We start from the raw sequence: 19,869 nt of genomic DNA on the forward strand, positions 1-19,869 counted from the left end.
CTTCATTTATCATTTAATGTATGAAAAGGTTGTACAAATACTGTGAAAACTATGAGCATTTTAACCCTTGTGCTTTCCTAGGCACTTTAACATTGAGAGTTGGGTCATCTAGACCCATTGAACCTTTTTTCAGTGATTTGTGATCTTCACTGGTGTCCATGGATTACATGAAATCCTCTCCACCTTTATCCACCTTTGTCATGGTAGGGAGAACATGGCTGAGTTCTTAGACTTTCACCAGTCATCAGGTTGTTATTTGCTTTTGTCAGGCTTGATAAGTTTCTTTTTCCCTTTAACAGAAACACTTTGCTGCCACTTGCTGGTTCAAACTGTCCATCGACAGGCTGCCTTCTATTGGTTATTCCTCAAATGAATCATGTAGATGCCCTACTGAGTTTATTGATATAAACTTTCTTTTGACAGCTATTACACTTAAGTTAAGAAGCCACATTACATAAACATTAAAGGATATGTTTTGTCACAGGCTGAATTTACACACTACATGCACAGTGTGCCGTTTTTCTAAAAAAACACATTTTTACCCCTTTAATCGCTCAGTATTGGTTTTCTTTATTAAAACACCTTTAACATAAATACTGCAGTTTGCTGCAATTATCTACTAAAAATATTTTTGGCATCATGAACTGAAGTAAAAAAATACCACTGATTTGTAAGATAGACCAATCATTTATATTCTTAATTATTAAAAAGTATAATTTATGCTCTCACCAAACTGCAAACATAGATTTCTCAAACACACATTAAACCTTGTCTATCAATAGAGAAGCTTTTGATTTTATTTTGTTCAACACCTATTGCACAAGTAGTTTATTTAAGTGTATTACACATGTAACAGAATACATGAAATTTACCGGTACTATTCAATACTATCAATATAAAGTAAACTTAAAAATGTTTCACTTTTGTCTCATTCAGTTAGTACATTTTCACTACATGTTCATGGTCTATGGTATAATTACTCTGCTTTCAAGATTCATAATTCATTTTATTTGTCATTTTCATTGTAACAATGAAATTGCTTACCTAAACTCAAATATGCGTGACAAAATAAACTTCAGGTCTACTACCCGTTGTATAAAGCAGTACACCTTTAGTCTTTTTCATTAACTATACTTGAGGATAAGTATAGACAGCATAATAATACTGTATGTACAGTGTGTAAGTTTACAATAAATAGACAGCATATGAAAAGTAAACAAGATAACAAATAGTACAAAAATGATCATATTGACTACACCGATTTTTTTTTTAACTTAAAAATTGTTCAAATATCAAATAAGTTTTTCGGTTAAATTTCATGTTATTAAATTTTTACACACAAAAAAAAGAAAGGAAAAAAAATCAGCGGAAGTGCTTTGGTGGGCGGTGCCCATTTGACCGGAAACCGGAAGTAGATGAATGAACCAAGGTCGGTGTGTAACTTGTTACATCCCAAATCAACGAGTGCAAATTCAGAGGTATCTCTGGGATTTAAACTGAAGGGGTAACTAACTTTCACACCGTTTTTTATTTTTAACTTGGTGAGTCAAATTATCTTTTGAGGATAAACGAAACCGTTGTTGTGTTGAGTTAGCATAAATCTTTTTTACCTGCAGAAGTTATCGTTACCCACTGTCACTCAGTGGATTTATTTGTCCACAGACATGTAGTCATGTCACTGCCTGCCAAAAGATGCTAATATTTTAAATTCAATTATTTTTAGCCTAAAAATCTGGAAAAGATTTTCTAAAATGTTGTCACTGCTTTAATAAGACAGAAAATAAGTTGTTAGCCAACACACAGTTATGTTTTTTCCAGCTTCCCCATATGACTACAAAATGAGACGGCCTGCCTTCTGCCTCCTACGCCACTTCGCCTTTCCCTCACTTTCAGTCCACAAGGTCACCAGGACCTGCTACCCTCATCCAGGGGTCCTCCCAGCTCCCCTGCTGTGTTACAAGAGCAGCATCCCGGGTCACAGCTGTCCCCACAGGAGGACCGTGAGCAGCACCGCTGACAGACACTACACACAGGAGCTGAGCGGGCCGGAGCAAAGGCTGCTGAACAGACTCTTTGATGGGCTGGTCTCAGGGCAGCGGGCGTCTCTAGCAGAGTCCATCACTTTGGTGGAGACCCAGCATTCCAGGAAGAAGGAGCTGGCTCAGGTGCTGCTGCAGAGGGTGCTGGCGTACAGCCGGACGCAGGAGAGCTGCAACGGAGGCAGGCCAGTGGCTTTCAGAGTAGGTACGTGTGCTTGGAACAATTCATTTTTATAGTACTCTGATAGGGTTCTGAGGATAGTTATATGAAAGTGAGCTGGCATAGTGAGTACCATTCACCACATTCTGCTGTGGAGGGTGCACTTTAACCTAAAATGTCTGATATTTTTTGTTTGTATGTGGTTCTGTCCCTCCTGACACTATGTATTTTCTATCAGGATTGAACTCTATAGATGTCAGACCTCAACCACTGTGTGAATGTGTGGGAAAAACTTTGCATGATTTCATCATTTAAACACTTTGTGTTCAAATATTTCATTACAAAAAGATGATTCTGTATTAAGCTCAAGTCTTGATTTTCTGCCTGACTGAAATGCAGCCTAACAATCTGAGTGCACGACGTGGAACGATTCATTTTAATGATCCGATTCCTGTCATTTGTGATTAACGATAAGCTTCACAGTCGTTTTTGGTTCTTTTGAACGATCCGATTCACTGACCTAACATTGATCTTTAGCTAAAACTTCAACCAGAGTGACTCAGAGATAAATACCTGGTACAGAACAGAGCAGGTGAAGTTTTCCAGATTCCTTGTATTTCTTGCAAGATAATCAAGTGTAAATTAAATATGTAAACAAACAAGAATTAATGTCAAATCTATTCACATTTTAGCTTCCTAAAGTTCAGCCCACTGTTGTTTTTCCACTTTAAAATAATCCAAACTGAAAATTCTTAGAACATTCTAGCATACTATATGGTCACATGTCTTTGCTAAATTCAAAGTGTTTCCACACATTGGACTGGAATGATGGACTGATCGTCACATACGTGTTGTCTGTTGTGATGGAACTTGGTTGTTTTTCCCTTATATCAAAATAAACCTACTGTGTTTCACTCCAAACAACATTTTCCAATATTGATTATCGATTGATCTCATTTTGAAGATTCCGGTCTGTTGAGGGTCTTCATTTTTTAAATGCATTTTGTTATTAACAGTCAGATTTTTTTAGGTTTCATTTGTTTAAACTGGTCTTATGCACATTTAGTGAGTTGTGGATTTCTCAAATAAACCATCAGTAAGTTTGATGAGTGGGCTGAACGGCGGTGAAGGGGTTATCTCTCTCACCTAACAGTGAGTGGTTCAAATCCCTGCCAGGACCTTTCTGTGTGGAGTTTGCAGGTTCTCCCGGTGCATGTGTAGGTTTTTCTTTAGCTTCCTCCCACAATCCAAAAACATGCTTCATAGGTAAATTGAAGGCAACCTGTCCGGGGTGTACCCTGCCTGTGCCCAAAGGTAGCTGGATTTGACCCCAGCAACCCCGGAAGGGATTCAGAAAAGGGTTGGATGAGTGCTCTTTCTCTGTTCTGATTTGTCAGGGCTTTCTGGTCCCCCTGGTGCTGGGAAGTCATCCTTCATTGAGGTAGTGGGGAAAATGTTAACGGGGCGTGGTCACAAAGTGGCTGTCCTGGCTGTTGACCCGTCCTCATGCACCACAGGAGGTAACATCTGACCACACTTTTTGTCAGAACTAATGCAAAGTTTGTCACGTTTTTTTTAAAGAGTTGACACCTTTCATCTACATCACAGTTTCATGAGTTCTTCTCCTAATTAGCTCTTTAAGCAGAAGTCATTCACCGACTCCAATGCTTCTGCAGGCTCCCTGCTGGGCGATAAAACTCGCATGACTGAGCTTTCTCGAGACATGAATGCTTTTATCAGACCGTCGCCGACCTCAGGGACGCTCGGCGGTGTCACCAGAACCACTAATGAGGCCATTGTTCTCTGTGAGGGGGCGGGCTACGACGTGATCCTCGTGGAGACCGTAGGTGAGCCTCATCCCAAATGTCCTTCCTCCGCCGCAGCATCATGTTTATTAGCCTAAAGATAATTGTAATGTTGTTTGGACGGCTTCATAAAAAGTAGGAAGTAGCTGTCCAAAAAGGATTCGCGGTACTTCTGACTCTCTTGCGGTCTTGAGTGAAACTATTAGGGACGAATTTGTGCCAGTCTCATCTGCGCATCAGAACTGCTTTTTTTTTTTTCAAGGAGGAAATTTATTCACTGTGAGGAATCTCAAGTTTGTCCAAGCTCATGATTATTCAAAAGCATTTTTTCAGCTTTTCAGGAAGTCTTGATTAAAATTTGCATGATTTTACTCTCACTGTACAGGCGTGCAACAGAATATGTGCTAATGTAACCGATCAGGAGACTTAATTAGATTGAGGAGGGGGGGTATGAATAAATTTAGATTGACATGATTTATTTGTTCATTTCTAGGCAGCAACAATATGTATATATATATATATATTTTTTTTTTTTTTTCCCAGGTGTCGGACAGTCTGAATTTGCTGTAGCCGACATGGTGGACATGTTTGTGCTTCTGATTCCACCAGCAGGGGGCGATGAACTCCAGGTGGGTTCGAGGAACATCACCTTTTTTTTTTTTTCCTCAAACCTCTGGTCTTGTTCAGCGGCGGACGAGACATGGAGCTTTGAGGGTTTATGTATATCACTCATGTTTGTTCTCTGTTGTAATGGCTGAAAATGAAACTGCATCAATTTATCATAATTGTATTTAACAACCTGGAGTTTAATGTAAAAACATCAGCGTTTGACTCAAATCTTTTTATTTCTGTCTCTCCTTCCTAATGTGATCAATCCGCTTTTTTAGGACCGCCCACATTGTCCAACAAGCCGTCACAAGAATCCAGAAGTTATTTTTTGCTCTTTTATAAAGCAACAGACAAGTATCTCATTTTTCTGACCTTTTATAGAAACAAACTTGCATTTATTTCTGATGCTTTGCTTTGCTTTCATGCAGACGTATTTGTCTTCTTCGCTCTCACTCTTGTGACACATAGGGTCATACTTTGATCAGGACGGCGATGAACGAAGCGGATAAACAGTTTTCGGTCAGAGTTGTCTGCCTGCAGATATCAGTTCTTTTGTAAACTGATCTTGCTTTTTTGTGCTGAGAACAAACATGTTTTTGTTTATTCATTGTAGATGTAGAACACAATGCCCTTTAACTTTCTGAATCCTACAAAATAGTTGATTTCCACTAAATTGATAGTCCAGGACGTGTTTTTCCTTCATCTTCTCTATAAAACCATCTGCAATCTGAAACATTTGACGTCTTTCTTTAAACCATTTCGAATGTTCATATATCTCTGATGTCGTTTCCTTTTTCTTCTATGCATTTTCTGGCCCTATATAACTATAAAGGCCCACAGTGCTTTACAGTCACAGCTCCATTCACTCACTGATGGCTGAATGTGCCAACCTATAACCACCAGCAGTATCCCCCAGATACACATAGTACAGATTTAAAATATTTGCATAAGTAAAGTGTGGTGAAGAACAACAGAAGAGCTGAAACATAAAAGATGACGTCTATAAACTGGACAGGCAGTAAAGAAACCAGACCTAAAGTGTGGTTTTAAAGCTTAGGTCTTTGTCCAGGGCATCAAGAGGGGCATCATTGAGAGGGCAGACCTGGTTGTGGTGACAAAGTCAGATGGTGACCTTGTGGTGCCGGCCAGAAGAATCCAGACGGATTACACCAGCGCGCTGAAGCTGCTGAGGAGAAGGACTAAATCCTGGAACACTAAGGTGTGTGAATTTGCTGGTTCAGATGAGACTTTCTTTTTTACCACTTGCAGTTTCCTGTTGATTATTTCAAACACACTGTGATCAGAATGATCACGACGGTGTTTCACCACACAAACTGCACTTAAACCGCACAGCAGCCTGTGAAACTGGAAGAGCTCACAGTAACATTGTGCTGAGCTGAAAGCATCACAAAAATCTGAAATCGCCGGCAGCTTCATCCTTCAGGGTCAGCCTTGTGTTTGTTATTTATGAATGTGAACCAGGCTGCCCCACAAGCAAACCTCTGAAATGGCATATCAGCTTTGTAAACTCTTCCTGTCCTGGGAAACAAACGGACAAAGGAAAACTCTGAAACTCCATCTTCAAACTCAGAACAAAAAATCCTGTTTTTTTAAAAGAACTTTCTGGTTGGACAGTGGAGCAGATTTCTTTCTAACTGTATTTGAAACTGTTCACTTTTGTGGGCAAAGAGAGATGATGTTTTCTGGTGAATAATAGACGTCAGCAAAAAGTAAAAAAGCGACTCTAAGATGAAAGTGCCATGCAGCCCAAACCTGGAAGACATTTCAGATGTTGGCAGTTCCCCAGACAACAGATTAGTTCCACACATAGAAGCTTTTTGTTTTTTGCGTTATCATACTGAGATGTTGGTTATGTTTCTGAAACAGGATCTACTTTGCAGGCCGTGGTCTTTCCTGGTCCCAATGTTTAAAGTCTGAATGAACAGTGACTTTAGTAAAAGTCCATTTCTGGTGCATGGAATAACTTTTTCTTTATTGGACTAAAGAGCAGTTCTCATTAAAGTGTCCTCTTAATGATGTTGACAGAAACTCTCTAAATCGTTTGTAATCCATTCTTTGCCAAACTGTACTTTACATTATGCCATTTATTATGACAAATGAATGCACTTAAGGCAGAAGCTCTTGTCAGCAGATTCTTGCAGCAGCAGGCGTTTTATGAACATTTGTAGCACAAAAGTGAGATGATCAATAAGAAGAAGCCCTTAACAAAAGTGAGGATGTAGTTAAATACCCTGTTTTATGAAACCCCACTTTCCCAATCACAAACTTCATCCAAAGGTGGTGCACGCCTCCTCCTACACCTCTGAGGGCATCCCAGAAGTCTGGGCCAAGATGGAGTCCTACAGGCACGCCATGCTGAGCAGCGGCGAGCTGCAGGACAGACGGAGGGCCCAGCAAAAGGTGTGGATGTGGACTTTGATCCAGGAGAACGTCCTCTGTCATTTCCAAAATCACCCAAAAGTCAAGGAGGCTCTACCTGACCTGGAGGAGAAGGTCACCAGAGGAGTCGTCTCTCCTGGACTGGCTGCTGACCTGCTCCTTAAAGCCTTCTCTGCACAGTGAGCAGCAGGCCGGAACGCCGTGGGATGCAAGCAGGTTTTGCTGCTGGTCCCAAGTTACAGAGTGAACATGTGCGACCCACACAAAAGAAAGCCTTTACCTCATGCTGTGTGACAAGACCTCCCCTTTGTACGGTGGCCCTGAAGTGCAAATCACTCAACGCAAAAACACGTTAAAGCTCACAATGACAATTAGAAAAGCAAAACGGAGAATAAAAAAAAGTAACATTACATTTGATAAATGAAAACATAAAAAAAATGTTTTGTAAAACAAAAGGAATTTCCAGAAATCTAAATAAAATCTTAAAAAATGAAACCAAATAAGAAACTGGAAGAGGTAGGTGCCATGGAACATTGCTGATCGGATGACGACGTTTGAGTTTGGAAAAAAAGGTAAAGCAGCATTGGATAATCGCTGAACTTCTGCAGTGGGTGTGGCCAGAAGCTGAAAGAAATACTGTCTGGGAGATATGGCTGTGCCAAATAACGTCATCATCCAATCTGTGATTTCCCATAATAGCTCCCTTTTCCCGTTTCCTTTTTTTGTTTCTTCTTTCTTTGCATTTCATTTTCATTTCTTGAAATTACTTTAATTTTCCTTTTTGTTTCTTTAATTTTTTTTTAAATGGAATGAAGTTTTTATTTTGTTAATATTTTCTAAATGTCGTGCTTTTTTTATTTGTTTTTTTTTTTTTAATTGTCATTGTGATCTTTCATGTGTTTTTGCATTGAGGGATTTATTGACATGATTTGGGCTTTCAGGGCCACCGTAAGTTTGAGCTCAAGAACCACAGCACCTAGAACTGCTTTCATGAGAAAGTTTGTCAAAGGTCATCTTTCAGTATTTTGATTCTCTTTGGAAACATTCTTTGATTATAAGAAAAGATTTAAAAGAACAAACTGTGAGCAGCTCACACTGACCTCATCAATTATTGTAATTCAAGAGAATTACGGCAATCTTTTCAACTTTTTCTGACAAAAAAAGATTTTATTGAGAGATTTCATTTGATGAAGCTGTTTCTGCCTTGAATTACATTAAAGTGTGATGTGGATCTTGAATTGATTGTAGAATAATGTCAAATCCATCAATATATGCAGCATTTTCTCTGTTTGCTCATGAAATTAAAAAAGTGGAGATTTTACGGTTGTTAACTCTGCCGGCAGACAATCCTAGCTGTTTGTTAGATCTTTAGTATTATTGATCTTTTTTTTTTTTGTTCTGGTTTGAAACTGCTCCTTGCACCAAACAAAGGAACACTAAACTATTATAACTGAATTTTATTGAAATCTATGTTCAAAAATTAAAAATCTTTTTATAAAATCTCCAATGGACCCTTGATAAAATGCATGTATATGTGTTCAGCTCAGCTCTGGCACTGAGTGTGCGCGTATGTGTGTGTAGGTTTAGGCGTCTCTGCCAGGGGAACAGATGTAAGACAGAAAATATCCTGGAGCCGGTTTGCTCTGGACCGGAGACTCCTGAAGCGTCTCCCAACAGCAGGAGGGAAAACGGTCTGTGGGCGGGTGAGAGGCATCCATTCTGATGCCATGTGCTCTCCAAAAGAGACCGCTTCCTGTGGACAGTCAGCGGTGGGAGGTGGAATTATGGGTGCTGCCACTTTGGACCTCACGACGCCATTCATCCTGCTGCACTGAGAAAGTTCCAGAGTGCATTGATGCACATTCAACTGATTTTTATTTGAAAATGAAAGAACTTTGAAAATTTCAAAGATGAATATATAATATATAATTTAGCCCTGCGCGTGTTATGAAATGGTCAGATTATAACCACTAGAGGTCTCCCAAATACCACTGAGCCTGGCTGTCATTACCCTAATGATGGGACACTGCGCCATGCTCTCCGTCCTTCCCGACGCCTCTGCCTCCCGTCCTTTTAAGGCTGCTTAGGGTGCCAGGTCACTCGAGGTCAAGTTATCTCCTGCAGTACAGACTTCTGAAGTCCCAGCCGGCTGGACCGAACACTCGTGGTCACAATTAAACAGAAAGAAGCATGGACAGTGTACATGCTAAAAAAAACCCCAACATTTTTTAATTTTTTGTTGTTGAATATACTTGAGTCTACTCTCCCTACCCCCAAACCCTGAACTGGCTCCCGGGACCCTGATCGCTTGTTCCCGCCTCAGCACAATATGCAGAACGGCCTTCTGAATGCAGACGTCCTTTTTTCCTGCAACGTGCTCCTCTCACAAATAAGACAGCTTTGCAAAACAAAAGGCACAGTGAGTCCTGCAGCTTTAGATGCTCTGGAGCTGCTCGCACCAGCACACACACACACACACACACACACACACAGTTGTCTCCAGTGTAAACAACAGCATGTGGTTTCACTAGGAAAGATGAACCCGGCTCGTGTTCTTCCGGCTCAGCCTAAACAGTGCCTGCACACATGTGTTGAGCATTTTCCTGGATCTCTTGAATGTAAGCAGAGGACAGAGACTGGCTCTTTGATGAGGTTAGTCATGTTTAATGGAGGGCCTGCATTGACAGAATTTCTTTGTGTCAGCAGTCTGAAGTTCAAATGCTCCTCCTGGCACATGCAAGAAAAAAAAAAGACTGTGCCACCATCAGGTTTTCATTTTCAAAAGCTCTACTTTTTTTCCTTGCAAAGCCTGGTGTTAGCCCTGAAAACAGCTAACATGTTTCAGCCACAGTTTGTGCTCATGCTCTGTGTTTCCGTTAAGGATTTTTGTGCTCAGATCAGAGCGCGGGGAAAATGTCAGACTGGCTGTGCTACCTGCTTGATTTGGTAGCTCTGTGCGTGTGAACCGGTCAGAGCTGCTGATCCTCAAAGCCTCAGTCGTCTCTGCTGTGTTTACTCCACAACACACAAGCAGACACGTAACTTCACACTTACACACCGTCTTTTCCTGGTTACACACACACTCCGTCACCCGTCCACTTGTGCATATTCTGCAATTTGTCCCACTTAAAAATGTAAGAGGTCTGTAATGCTCATCATAGATTCACATCAACCATGAGAGAAGGGATGTGAGAAGAGAATCCAGGAAATCACATACATTTATTTGCATAACGGCGCAGAAAAGAATTTGTTGGTCAAAAACAAAAGTTCACCTCAATTCTTTATAATGTAACTAATTGGCAATGACAGAGGGTCAAACAGTTCCTTCAGCAGATTTGACCATACTGTAGCTGCTATTTTGGTCCAGTCATCCATGCAGATCTGCTCAAGAGCTGTGACATTCCGGGACTGTTGCTGGGCAACATAAAACTTTCAACTCCATCCACAGATTGCCTTTACGTTGAGTCAAGGCATCTGGACTTAATGTATTCTTTTTTAAGCATTTCGAGGCCACTTGGATGAGTGGTGAAACGTTTCAAAAAAGACATTAGGCGGAGATGCCATAACTCAACTTCAATATACAAAGTAACCTTGATGAATGAGAATCTTTACCAACGTATGACTCAGACCGACTCGCACCAATCACTGCTTACTAACCTGGTTTGGCAGAAAATGGCTACTGGATTGGCTTTATTTAGCTGGAGCTGGAACTAAGGCATTTTCCATGGGTGACATCACTCCTGCTCAGTCCAGTTCTATTATACAGTCAATGCTTCCCACCAGGTGAGATCTGGTGCATGGAGACTCAGGAGGAGGGAGATTAATCATCTAGTGTTTCTTCCATTTCTTAATAATTTCCCCATTAATTGATCTCTAGTTCATGCGTACAATCCTGTCCCTGGTTTCCTTTGACAGCTCTTTGCTCTTAGTGATGCTTGCAGTCTAACGGTTTAAGGGTGTGGGCAGTTGTCTTTTATACAGTTAGCTAGTTCAAATAGGTGACATTAATGCAGGTAACGAGTGGAGGATGGAAGTAACTGGTCTGTGAGGACAGAATTCCTGCTTGTTTGTTGCTAAATCCTTATTTTCTGCAATAATATTAATCACAACGTGATTTTTGGGATTCTTCTTTTTTCTATCCTGTCCCTCACAGCTGAAGTGCACCTATGACGAACATCACAGAGCTCTCTCCTCTTTTTAAGTGGGACAACTTGCGAAATCCGTGGCTGCCAAATATTTTCTCTGCCCCACTGTTTACACTCCATCCCTCCCCTGTCACTCACACACTCACGCCGCTCACACAGCCTGCCTTGTTGGCCACCCGGCTGCTCTGACTCGACTGGCCGCGCCGCCGTCCCTCTGTACTGACAGATGAGCGCGTGTGAAGCGTTTCCTCCAGGCTGAGGATTCACTTTCGAGGTAGCCACAAACAAAGCAGTCAGGCCGACGGAGCTGCAGCACTGCACCCCACACGCTCTGCTGCTTTGATGGGCCACTCTGAGGCCTCTTTTTAAGATGACCCCCACGGCAACGTGTCGTATTATACCAGCCGCAGAGATGGATGCTAATACCAGGCTGCACTATGCATGCTGTGTGTTCTCCAGCCCATAGAGTGATGAGTATTCAGAGTGCATCTCATTTCATGAGCTAAATCTGTTTAACCCAGTGAAGTCCACCATAGTGTGGTCAGACTGCTCCAGGGGGAGCAGAATGCCTCTCGGCTTTATTACACACCTGAGGAGGCTCACCCTCCCACACATGCTTATTCCTCTGTTTACCATGTTCGACTGAGCAGCCTGTGGGTGAGGCCTTCATCTGCAGAGAGGCGCCAACAAAGCTTTGCCGGCAGTAATTGGACTTTAGAACAGATTGGGGAACTTGATTGACCCCCAGTAATGGATTTGAGTGAATAATTATTTGTAGTTATGGTTGGAAGATGATATCTGGGAGAGAGACGGAGCAATCCCACCAGTGTGACTCAGCCCTGCCGCCAGAGTGAAGCGCTGCCAGCACTCAATTAATGAAATCCAGCTGCTTAGGCTCCCCATGTGTCATGACTGATCAAAAAAAAAAAAAAAAAAATCTGTGCGAGGGTCTGGTCAGAAAAAAAAAGGTTATCGTCATCCAACCTTTCCCTTTCACGCGACTGGCGGCCTGTGGCTCATCACAGTAGCGATTATAAAATCTGCTCTCCAGGTCCAAGACATTAATGCTGATTATGTCTCCATTATTTCGTGTCCGCCTCTAGGAGCGCTCTGCGCAGCCTCCAGCCGCCATGTTAATTAGAGCTCTCAAGATGGCAGGCAGCGCCTCCTCAGGATACAAAAGGCAATTACGCTCAGGCTCTAATTGCCTGCATAAGTGCAACTAGCCTTCCAGTTTCTGCAGGCAACGTTAAGAATCAACCTCAACCAGTGGACTTCAAAAACAAAAGGATGCTCATTTTTTCTTAAGGAGGGATGGATTTCTACAAGCTGTAGCTCTCCCCAGCAGAGTCTTTTCCTACTTTTTTTTCCCATTTCACCCCCACCCTCTTTGTCTGCAGTCATGCCTCCAGGAATCCTCTCATCATATGTCCCTTTCTCCCCTCTTCCTCCTCCTCCCCATCTCCTCTCCCCTCCGTCTGACCCCTCGTTGCCCCCTTGCCAGTCTCCATTATTCCTGACTGCCCAGTGGTCTGGTCAGGTGGGGGCTCCGGGGCTCCCGGCAGGTCGTGTTGTGACAGGTAACACTGGGCCGCACACTTCCTCTGATAACACGTGGAGGTCAGCCTCTCATAGCTGTCCACAGCTCGTCCCTGCACGCACACCTTCACGTGAGAACAAACACACACAACCGCCGTTATTCTCCATGAATGGAAAGCTGCCAGACGCTCTGGTTGTCACCGAAGACTCTGCAAAACTGAGCAGTCAGCCACATCATACGATGTTTTACTCTTGTTGCAGAAACGGGAAAGTTGTCGGTGTTTAGCATAAGAGTGGAAGATTTGGTGGCCGTTAAGTACTGCTGGAGTCCTCTGCCTCCTGGCTTTCCTGCTTCCTGTGTTAATGAAAGAGCTGTAGGACTGAACCGGCCAGTATCAGATCCTCACAGCTTCTCCCCTAAACCGGCTAGGAAGATGAAAAAAAAAAAAGTTTTTTTTTTCACCCATTGGTTGTATTCATTAGCAAAATAAAAACCCAGTCAATACATTTGTTGCTCTGGATCTCTAATTTGGATTAGTTGAGCTTTTCATGTCCAAGTTCTGATCTGAGAAGAGCCATCCTCCTCCCCAGACGAGATGGTAGCACCGCGGCAGTCCGTCAGCGGTTGTTGTTACCGTGGCATGTTTCTGGCTCCTCTGCTTGATCCAGGGCAGCACCCCACACTGCCAGGCCTGTGAGGTCCAAGGGGTGGCATGGGTTTTTATGCCAGGTTGACATTTCGGGAAGCATTGCCAGAACACCAGCATGCATTTTATTCTCCCGGACAAGGGTTGTGGGAGCTAACATGTCAACGCAGGCAGATGGGCAAAACTCTGTGCCAGCTGCACTGGATTGGACCACTGGCCTGGCAACCGCGTGCCAGCCAGCTAGCTGTAAGTGGGGCTTCCTGGCACATTGTGCTGGGGGTGGGGGCAGGTGCTCCTCAAAGCAGCAAGCCTCGCAAGACGAAAAAAGAGAAGCAAACCATATTAATTAAAGATCCATGCCAATGAAAAGCGTGTTTTTGCTGTTTTTAACATGTTCTTGTAGCATTTTTCTGAGGATGGAGGAGCCATATAAAGAAAATTAAGCTTTAAGTTGCATTTCTGCGTATTTCTTTATTCAAAGCATTGTGAATCAGAAGCAGACAAAAAAATACAGTTGTAAAAGCTACAGGCCACACCTTTAGACAACTAGATTCATGGAAGTCTTTCAATTCCTCGTCTTAGCTGCATCTGGCTCAAAACTGTACGGCTGGATATCTCGAATATTGCTCGCCATTTTGGTTACACCGCTGATGTTATTTATAGGGTGTAAGGGCTGAGAGCGTGTAAACAGACGTATATCTGAGAGCAGGGGCAGGCTGACTGCCGCTCTGCAGAAACTATGTCCTAAAAATGACAGTTTTTTTAAACTTTGGCTAAAAATGGCAAAATCATAATTGAAAGACCAATAGGAACGCTTTGAAAATAGATCAAAATATAATTAGTGTGCGATGAATTCCATTCGTTAGATGTTTACTAAAATGTACAAAAAGCATAACAAAATGTTTAGACGCCATTTTTATGTTTGATTAAACAAGTTAGATTTTGAAAAATATCTGATTTGTTTTTTAAACATTTATTCTTAGAATAACAAGTAAGGAAATGTGGTAGTTTATTTTGTTGTAAGAAATTTTCCTTGACAGTGAATCTTATAGTTTTGGAAAGTCTGTTATTTTTAGCTAATTTAATCCTACCTGTCAGTGCCAAACATCTATTGTTGTTGCTACCACCTCATGTGTTAAAGCCCCACTCTGATAGTCTTTTCAACTATTGTAATGCATTCCCAGTGGTCTTTAAATCATGAGAAAAAAAAATTGTTTCTGCAGAACAGCAGTAGTTCATCAGAATTTTACCTCTGAGTTGTGGGCGGGACCTTTGGCGTGAAGCAGCCCGGTCCCCTCTTCCCCTCCCCGTTGCTGTGTGCTCTCTGTTTACACTCTCTCCCTCTAGCTTACAGCCCCTCACAAACCCCCAACCCAACATTACCAGTGCAACAAAAAATGGCGAGCAATATCGTAGCTATCCAGCCGTACAGTTTTGAGGCAGATGCCAGCTCAGACAAGGAAAACAAAAATGTGGATGCATTACAATGAAGCTTGCAGCTACAAGCTTTTTCCAACCCCATTTTTTCATCTGCTCCCGGTTCACAACAATTTCAACCAAAAAATACTCCGAAATGCAACGTGAAGCTTTATTTTCTTAATATTTGTTCTCCATCGTCAGAAAAATGCTACAAGAACATGCTAAAAACATCAGAATGGGTGTTTAAGCATCTGGGGTCCTCCAGTCAGATGCATGGCTCCTGCTGCAGGTGGTCAGTAGATGTCTGCTGCTAGAATCAGCATGTCACCTGTGATAGGACAACGTCTGGTGTTCCACAGAACCAAGTTGACTAACTGAACCCCTCTTTCTGTTTGTACATCAAAACAAGGAAGCAGGGGATTGATTGTTGTACATCTAGAAGGAAACACTCAGCTGAGAGCGCCTTTTGAAAATGATTGCTTCTTGTTTAGTAGTTCTTTAGCCAGAGGCAGCTACTCCAGCTTCTGTTTGTTGGGGTTAGCTACAGCTACAACTAAAAGTCTTTTCTTGGTAAAAGCCCATTATGGAAACAGGTCCATGTGGTCAGACGCGCTGCAGCAAGATTGTTTTTCATATTCAAGTAAGTCTAATTAGCCACCACCAGTGACTGGCTGAACCTAAGAACTCTGTTGCTGCTCGAAGATTAGTGGGCTTTGCTGAATGCAGTGGAAATTCTCCTACTGAACAGAAGTTGGATTGTGCTTGGCACCGGTGAAAGGCTCAGCTCCACAAAAACAGCCCCTGTTGGATGGAAACAAACCAGAGTTTTACAAGAGACCATGGTTACTCTTTGGGGAGACCTTTGGAAGCGGGAGGGGTCTTATACACCTTGAAACTACACCAGAAGCACTTGGTCACCCCTCCCAGGAAAGCCCAACATGTTTTCTGTGGATTAGGATTTTTGTTTTTCATTTGTCTATTTAAATAACACAAATTTACTATGTTATTATTTTTTTCTCATTGTGTGCAGAAGAAATATGACATTTCATCAAATGGACACGGTTAGTCCAGTCGGCCAAGGTTTGGGCTTGATGGTAAAGGTCAAAGATGATTTGTGATTTGGATATGGTTTCTGTTTCTGTGCTGTCACACCCGTTTGCATGTGCAGCAGGAAGCCCGGCGCTGTGCCCGCGCATCTCAGGCAGGCCTGCTAGCAGGGAGGGCCATTAATCTTAGCTAAATCAAATAAATCAAGTGCACTTTAGAAAAGAGCTGTCAGGGTAATTGTTGCGATGGCCATTCTGCTGCTTCTCAAGGGGGAGCTCTATTGACAATTATGCCAGGGAATGTACACTCACCCCCCACCCCACACACACACACAAAAATAAAAAAGTAAAAGAGATTGGTCTAAGAAAAGATGGAGCAGAAGCTACCCTCCAACCACAGACATCTAAAGCTGCTTCACGCTGCTGCTGGATGTGAGGAGTCTGAAGTCTGTTTTATTTATTTTTTGCCAGAGTCAGTCATATTAAGAAGCTCGAACAAGGCCAGTGCTTTTCGCTGGGCCTTTTTGATCTCCTCTAATGTTAAAAGTGACCAGACCATCCCTGACGCTCGGCTCCGCTGCTGGCACCGGTGTTGCAACATTTTGCTAAAGAGAAGGGCACAGCAGAGATAAACCATCCCTGATCTTCAGCCCACGGTCTGAGCAGAAAGAGCACAGTTTGGTATTTTCATTTACCAGAATGCTAAACCCTTTTCACGGGAGCCATATTGGTGTCTGCTGGGATGAGACAGAGGTGATAATAGAGATGGAAAGAGCAGCATGTGAAAGGCTGCGCTGCCCTTGGCTCGCGTCTCAACCAATGGGGTTAAATGACTATTTCAGAACCTTGGCAACCACACCTCTCACACTTTTTGCCTCTTCTTTCTCTAATTTGACTGCGAAGGGACTAAACTAATGTCATGCACAGTTCCACGTGTTGGATTACCTAATATTAAGGCTTCCATTTCAAGTCCCACTCCGATCATCTTTGGATCTTATTTCAAAGTGTTCCCAGTGTTTTCTTTTTTATTATTAGGATTATGCTGTTTTTGCAAAAAATATAAAAAGTATGTTTTTTGTTTTTTTTAGGACATAGTTAGTGCAGAGTAGCCGGAGTTCATTAGAAACTCGCCACTGAATTATGGGCGGGATGGTAGGCACCAAGGAACCCCGCCTCCTTCTCCTCCCCAATGATGAGAGGTTGGAGCAGGGAGCCTTTTGGCCCCTCCCAGTATATTTCCTACGTCACAAATTAGCTCTTTTTCCAACCACATTTTTGTCACCTGCTGTTGATTTGCAGCAATTTCATTAAATACGTACTCAGAATTTTGAGCTCACTTTTCTTCATATGCGCCCTCCATCACCAGAAAAACAAGAACATGCTAAAAACACTATTTTCATCGGAGTGGATCTTAAAATTCCAGGATTGATTTAAATGATCTTGTCAAGTGAAATGTTCCTCAGGGTTCTAGTGAATGGTGTTGATGCGTTTGAGCCTTTAAACAAAAGTGGGACACAGATTGGAGCAGCGAATCTGTTTATTCCAGGTTCTCCACCACATCTCCCAGCATCTGCAAACTTTAACAAAATAAATAAAAATAAGCTGCCATATTTCTTTTTTTTTTCTTCAACACTCAGCTGTCAAAGTAAACACTGCAGTGAAGGTTATAACACGTGTGGATGAAAGATGAGCGTGAGTACATGACTGCAACTCCTAATTTGTTTCCCAAATGAGAATGAATGGAGGGATTCCCGATGTCCCGATTAGAAGATGGATGAGTGTGCAGCTACAGATTTAATTGATTGAAGACAGGAATTCGGTTAAGGATAATTGAATCATGGAAATCATTAAAAGCTCAAGTGCATGAGATAATTAATGGATTTAACCAGGTTATAATCAGCCTTCATCTTTAGCAAGCAGTTTGAGATGAAGCTTGTTATCCTTTAAGATTTCACTTTTTCTTTTTTTTTATGATTCATAATAGAGACACTTTGAAGCTGTTTCTTAGCATGACTCAGACAACGTTAGCGCCCAGTTTACTTTTGTCTGATTGGTTCGGTTTACTTTTGCAGATTTCCCGGGTTGGGTTTCGCTTCATTACCCAACCCAAGGAAACAGAGTTGGTTCTGTGAAACTATAAGTCTTTACATCTGACCCCTAAAATCATGGCTTTAAATAAAAAGTATGAGAGGTTTTAGCAGACGTTTGGTGTAATTTGAGTCTGTAAGTTGAGTGTGGTAATAATGTAGATGCGATTGTTACCCGTAGAAACAGAGCGACCTATAGCTTGTCGCAGACTACCATGGTAACTGTGGAGTGTAGCAGCAGGGGAGGTGGCGGCCTTGTTTTTCGCAGACATGATAATACGTCGCTGCTCCTGTTCCTCGCAAGTACAATGCATTCATCACTTGGGTGGGTGTGGCCGAGCAGCAGGAGGGAGGGGGCAGTGGTCCGTACCCCCCTCCCTCCTGCTGACCCCAGTGTTTAGATATGCCAGGCCCAGATGCTTGTGGGTAATCCCTCCCTCGACTTCAACCCCTGAAACCCCCCTGCGGTGATTCCTGAGCCAGATTCCTGTTGACCCCCACAAAACGGGGTCTCACCCGTGAGATTGGTAAAAAAAAAAAAAATGTCATGGAGGAGTGGGCAGAAAGAGGGGTGGGGGTGGGGGGGGGGTGTGCTTTGCCCCCTGGGTGGCCACCAAACGTGCATGTTTCTGCATGCACGTACATGCACGTCTGGCCATTTTTCACTGCAGCTCTCTGAGGTGCACATCGGGGGTATCTTTGTGCTTCGGTGTGACATCTTTTGCCCTCTGCATAAATCTGCGCGAGCTCCCAGGCGCTGAGGCAAAACTCCTACAACTTCCACGCATTAGGGTTTAAATAAACATGAAGTTTTGCATTCACTAGTTCATTTCTGTTTCTCATCTTCACAAAGACAAATAGATTTTTAACAAGCGGCCCCAGCGGGACCTCGTTGCGTGCAGTTTTAGCCCTGACTTCAACCCAAACCAAATCGATTTCAGAGGTCATTTTCTTTTCTTCAGCCTCTCTTTTCTGTGCACCAGTGGTCCTGCTCTGCAGCCTGCACTGAAGGTTATCTGTGGCAAGACTTGGTGTGTTTATTTTCTCTGTTTGAGCTAGGGGAAAGAAAAAGAAAAAGGAAAAAAAAAGAAAAGAAAAAGAGCTTGATTTGTCTTCACTCAGTAAAGCATTGACTCCTTCCAAGGCTTGTGGCCACATTGGTGGATGGATGAGTCAAAAGTACAGATGCTGAGTGAGGCGTACTGATGAATATTTGTGGAGAGGAAGATTTGCAGATTGCGGAGTGTGTTGTGAGCAACCGGAGAGGAAGGAGACGGAGAGAGGCCAGGCAGCTGTAGCTCCTGCAGACACACACTTCTGTCTAAGCAGCTTTCTTCTCAGGGCAGGGTTGCAGCAGGTCACGGTGGGATTACACTTTTGGCAAACAAGAGGGAGCTTCTCCCGCACAAAGCAGTACACGACTCCCTCATGACTCGCAGCAGCTGTAATAAAGCCAAGGCAGCCTGAACTTACAAACAAACAGCTAACACGCTATTGATCGGCAGCGGGCAACTTTAGCGAGGTGGTGTCGAAAGGTCAACGTTGTGCAGACAGCTCGGTCTGAGGTGAAGGGCTATTATTGGGATGAGGGAAAACTCTGGCGTTTGGTTTCATCTGAGACATTTGCCGACTTCTTCGCTAAAATCCCCCCCAACAAGAAGGGAATCGTTGTACAGCTGAAGAAAAACAGTCCGTATGTGTGTAATATTATTAAAAAAGAAGGGTTTTCTATCTTTTCAATCAATAGCTATCCCCTGCAGTGCCTGCATGTCACTTCTTAACACTTCCACTCATAGGGAGGTCAGCCGAGCAGGCGCGCGCTGCCCCGAGCGCTGCTTTGAACTTAATTAAGCAGCTTTAAACACCACCGAAAAGATTCATTAATGCTGAGTCGAGACGAGCGCAGAGATAAGAGCACCTCCTCGACAGACGAGATCCAGCTCTGGATGGCTGTTGAACCATCCTGGGTCAAT

General features: G+C 42.8%; 1 protein-coding gene across 2 annotated transcripts; it reads left to right on the plus strand.

Moving 5' to 3' along the window:
- The first annotated feature begins 1,379 nt into the window (after window positions 1-1,379).
- mmaa (methylmalonic aciduria (cobalamin deficiency) cblA type) lies at window positions 1,380-8,517 on the plus strand. Of its 2 annotated transcripts, none has more exons than XM_023957606.1 (7): window positions 1,380-1,504; window positions 1,819-2,244; window positions 3,597-3,719; window positions 3,876-4,046; window positions 4,548-4,633; window positions 5,683-5,832; window positions 6,912-8,517. In XM_023957606.1, exons 2-7 carry the CDS (start codon window positions 1,839-1,841, stop codon window positions 7,194-7,196), a joined length of 1,221 nt encoding a protein of 406 aa, XP_023813374.1. In that variant the 5' UTR covers window positions 1,380-1,504; window positions 1,819-1,838; the 3' UTR covers window positions 7,197-8,517. The 2 variants fall into 2 exon arrangements, with proteins under 2 accessions (XP_023813374.1, XP_023813369.1); XM_023957601.1 differs by having other exon boundaries at window positions 1,392-1,541.
- The last annotated feature ends 11,352 nt before the right edge of the window (window positions 8,518-19,869 follow it).

This window comes from Oryzias latipes, chromosome 1 (genome assembly GCF_002234675.1).
Source record: "Oryzias latipes chromosome 1, ASM223467v1".
NCBI lineage: Eukaryota > Metazoa > Chordata > Actinopteri > Beloniformes > Adrianichthyidae > Oryzias > Oryzias latipes.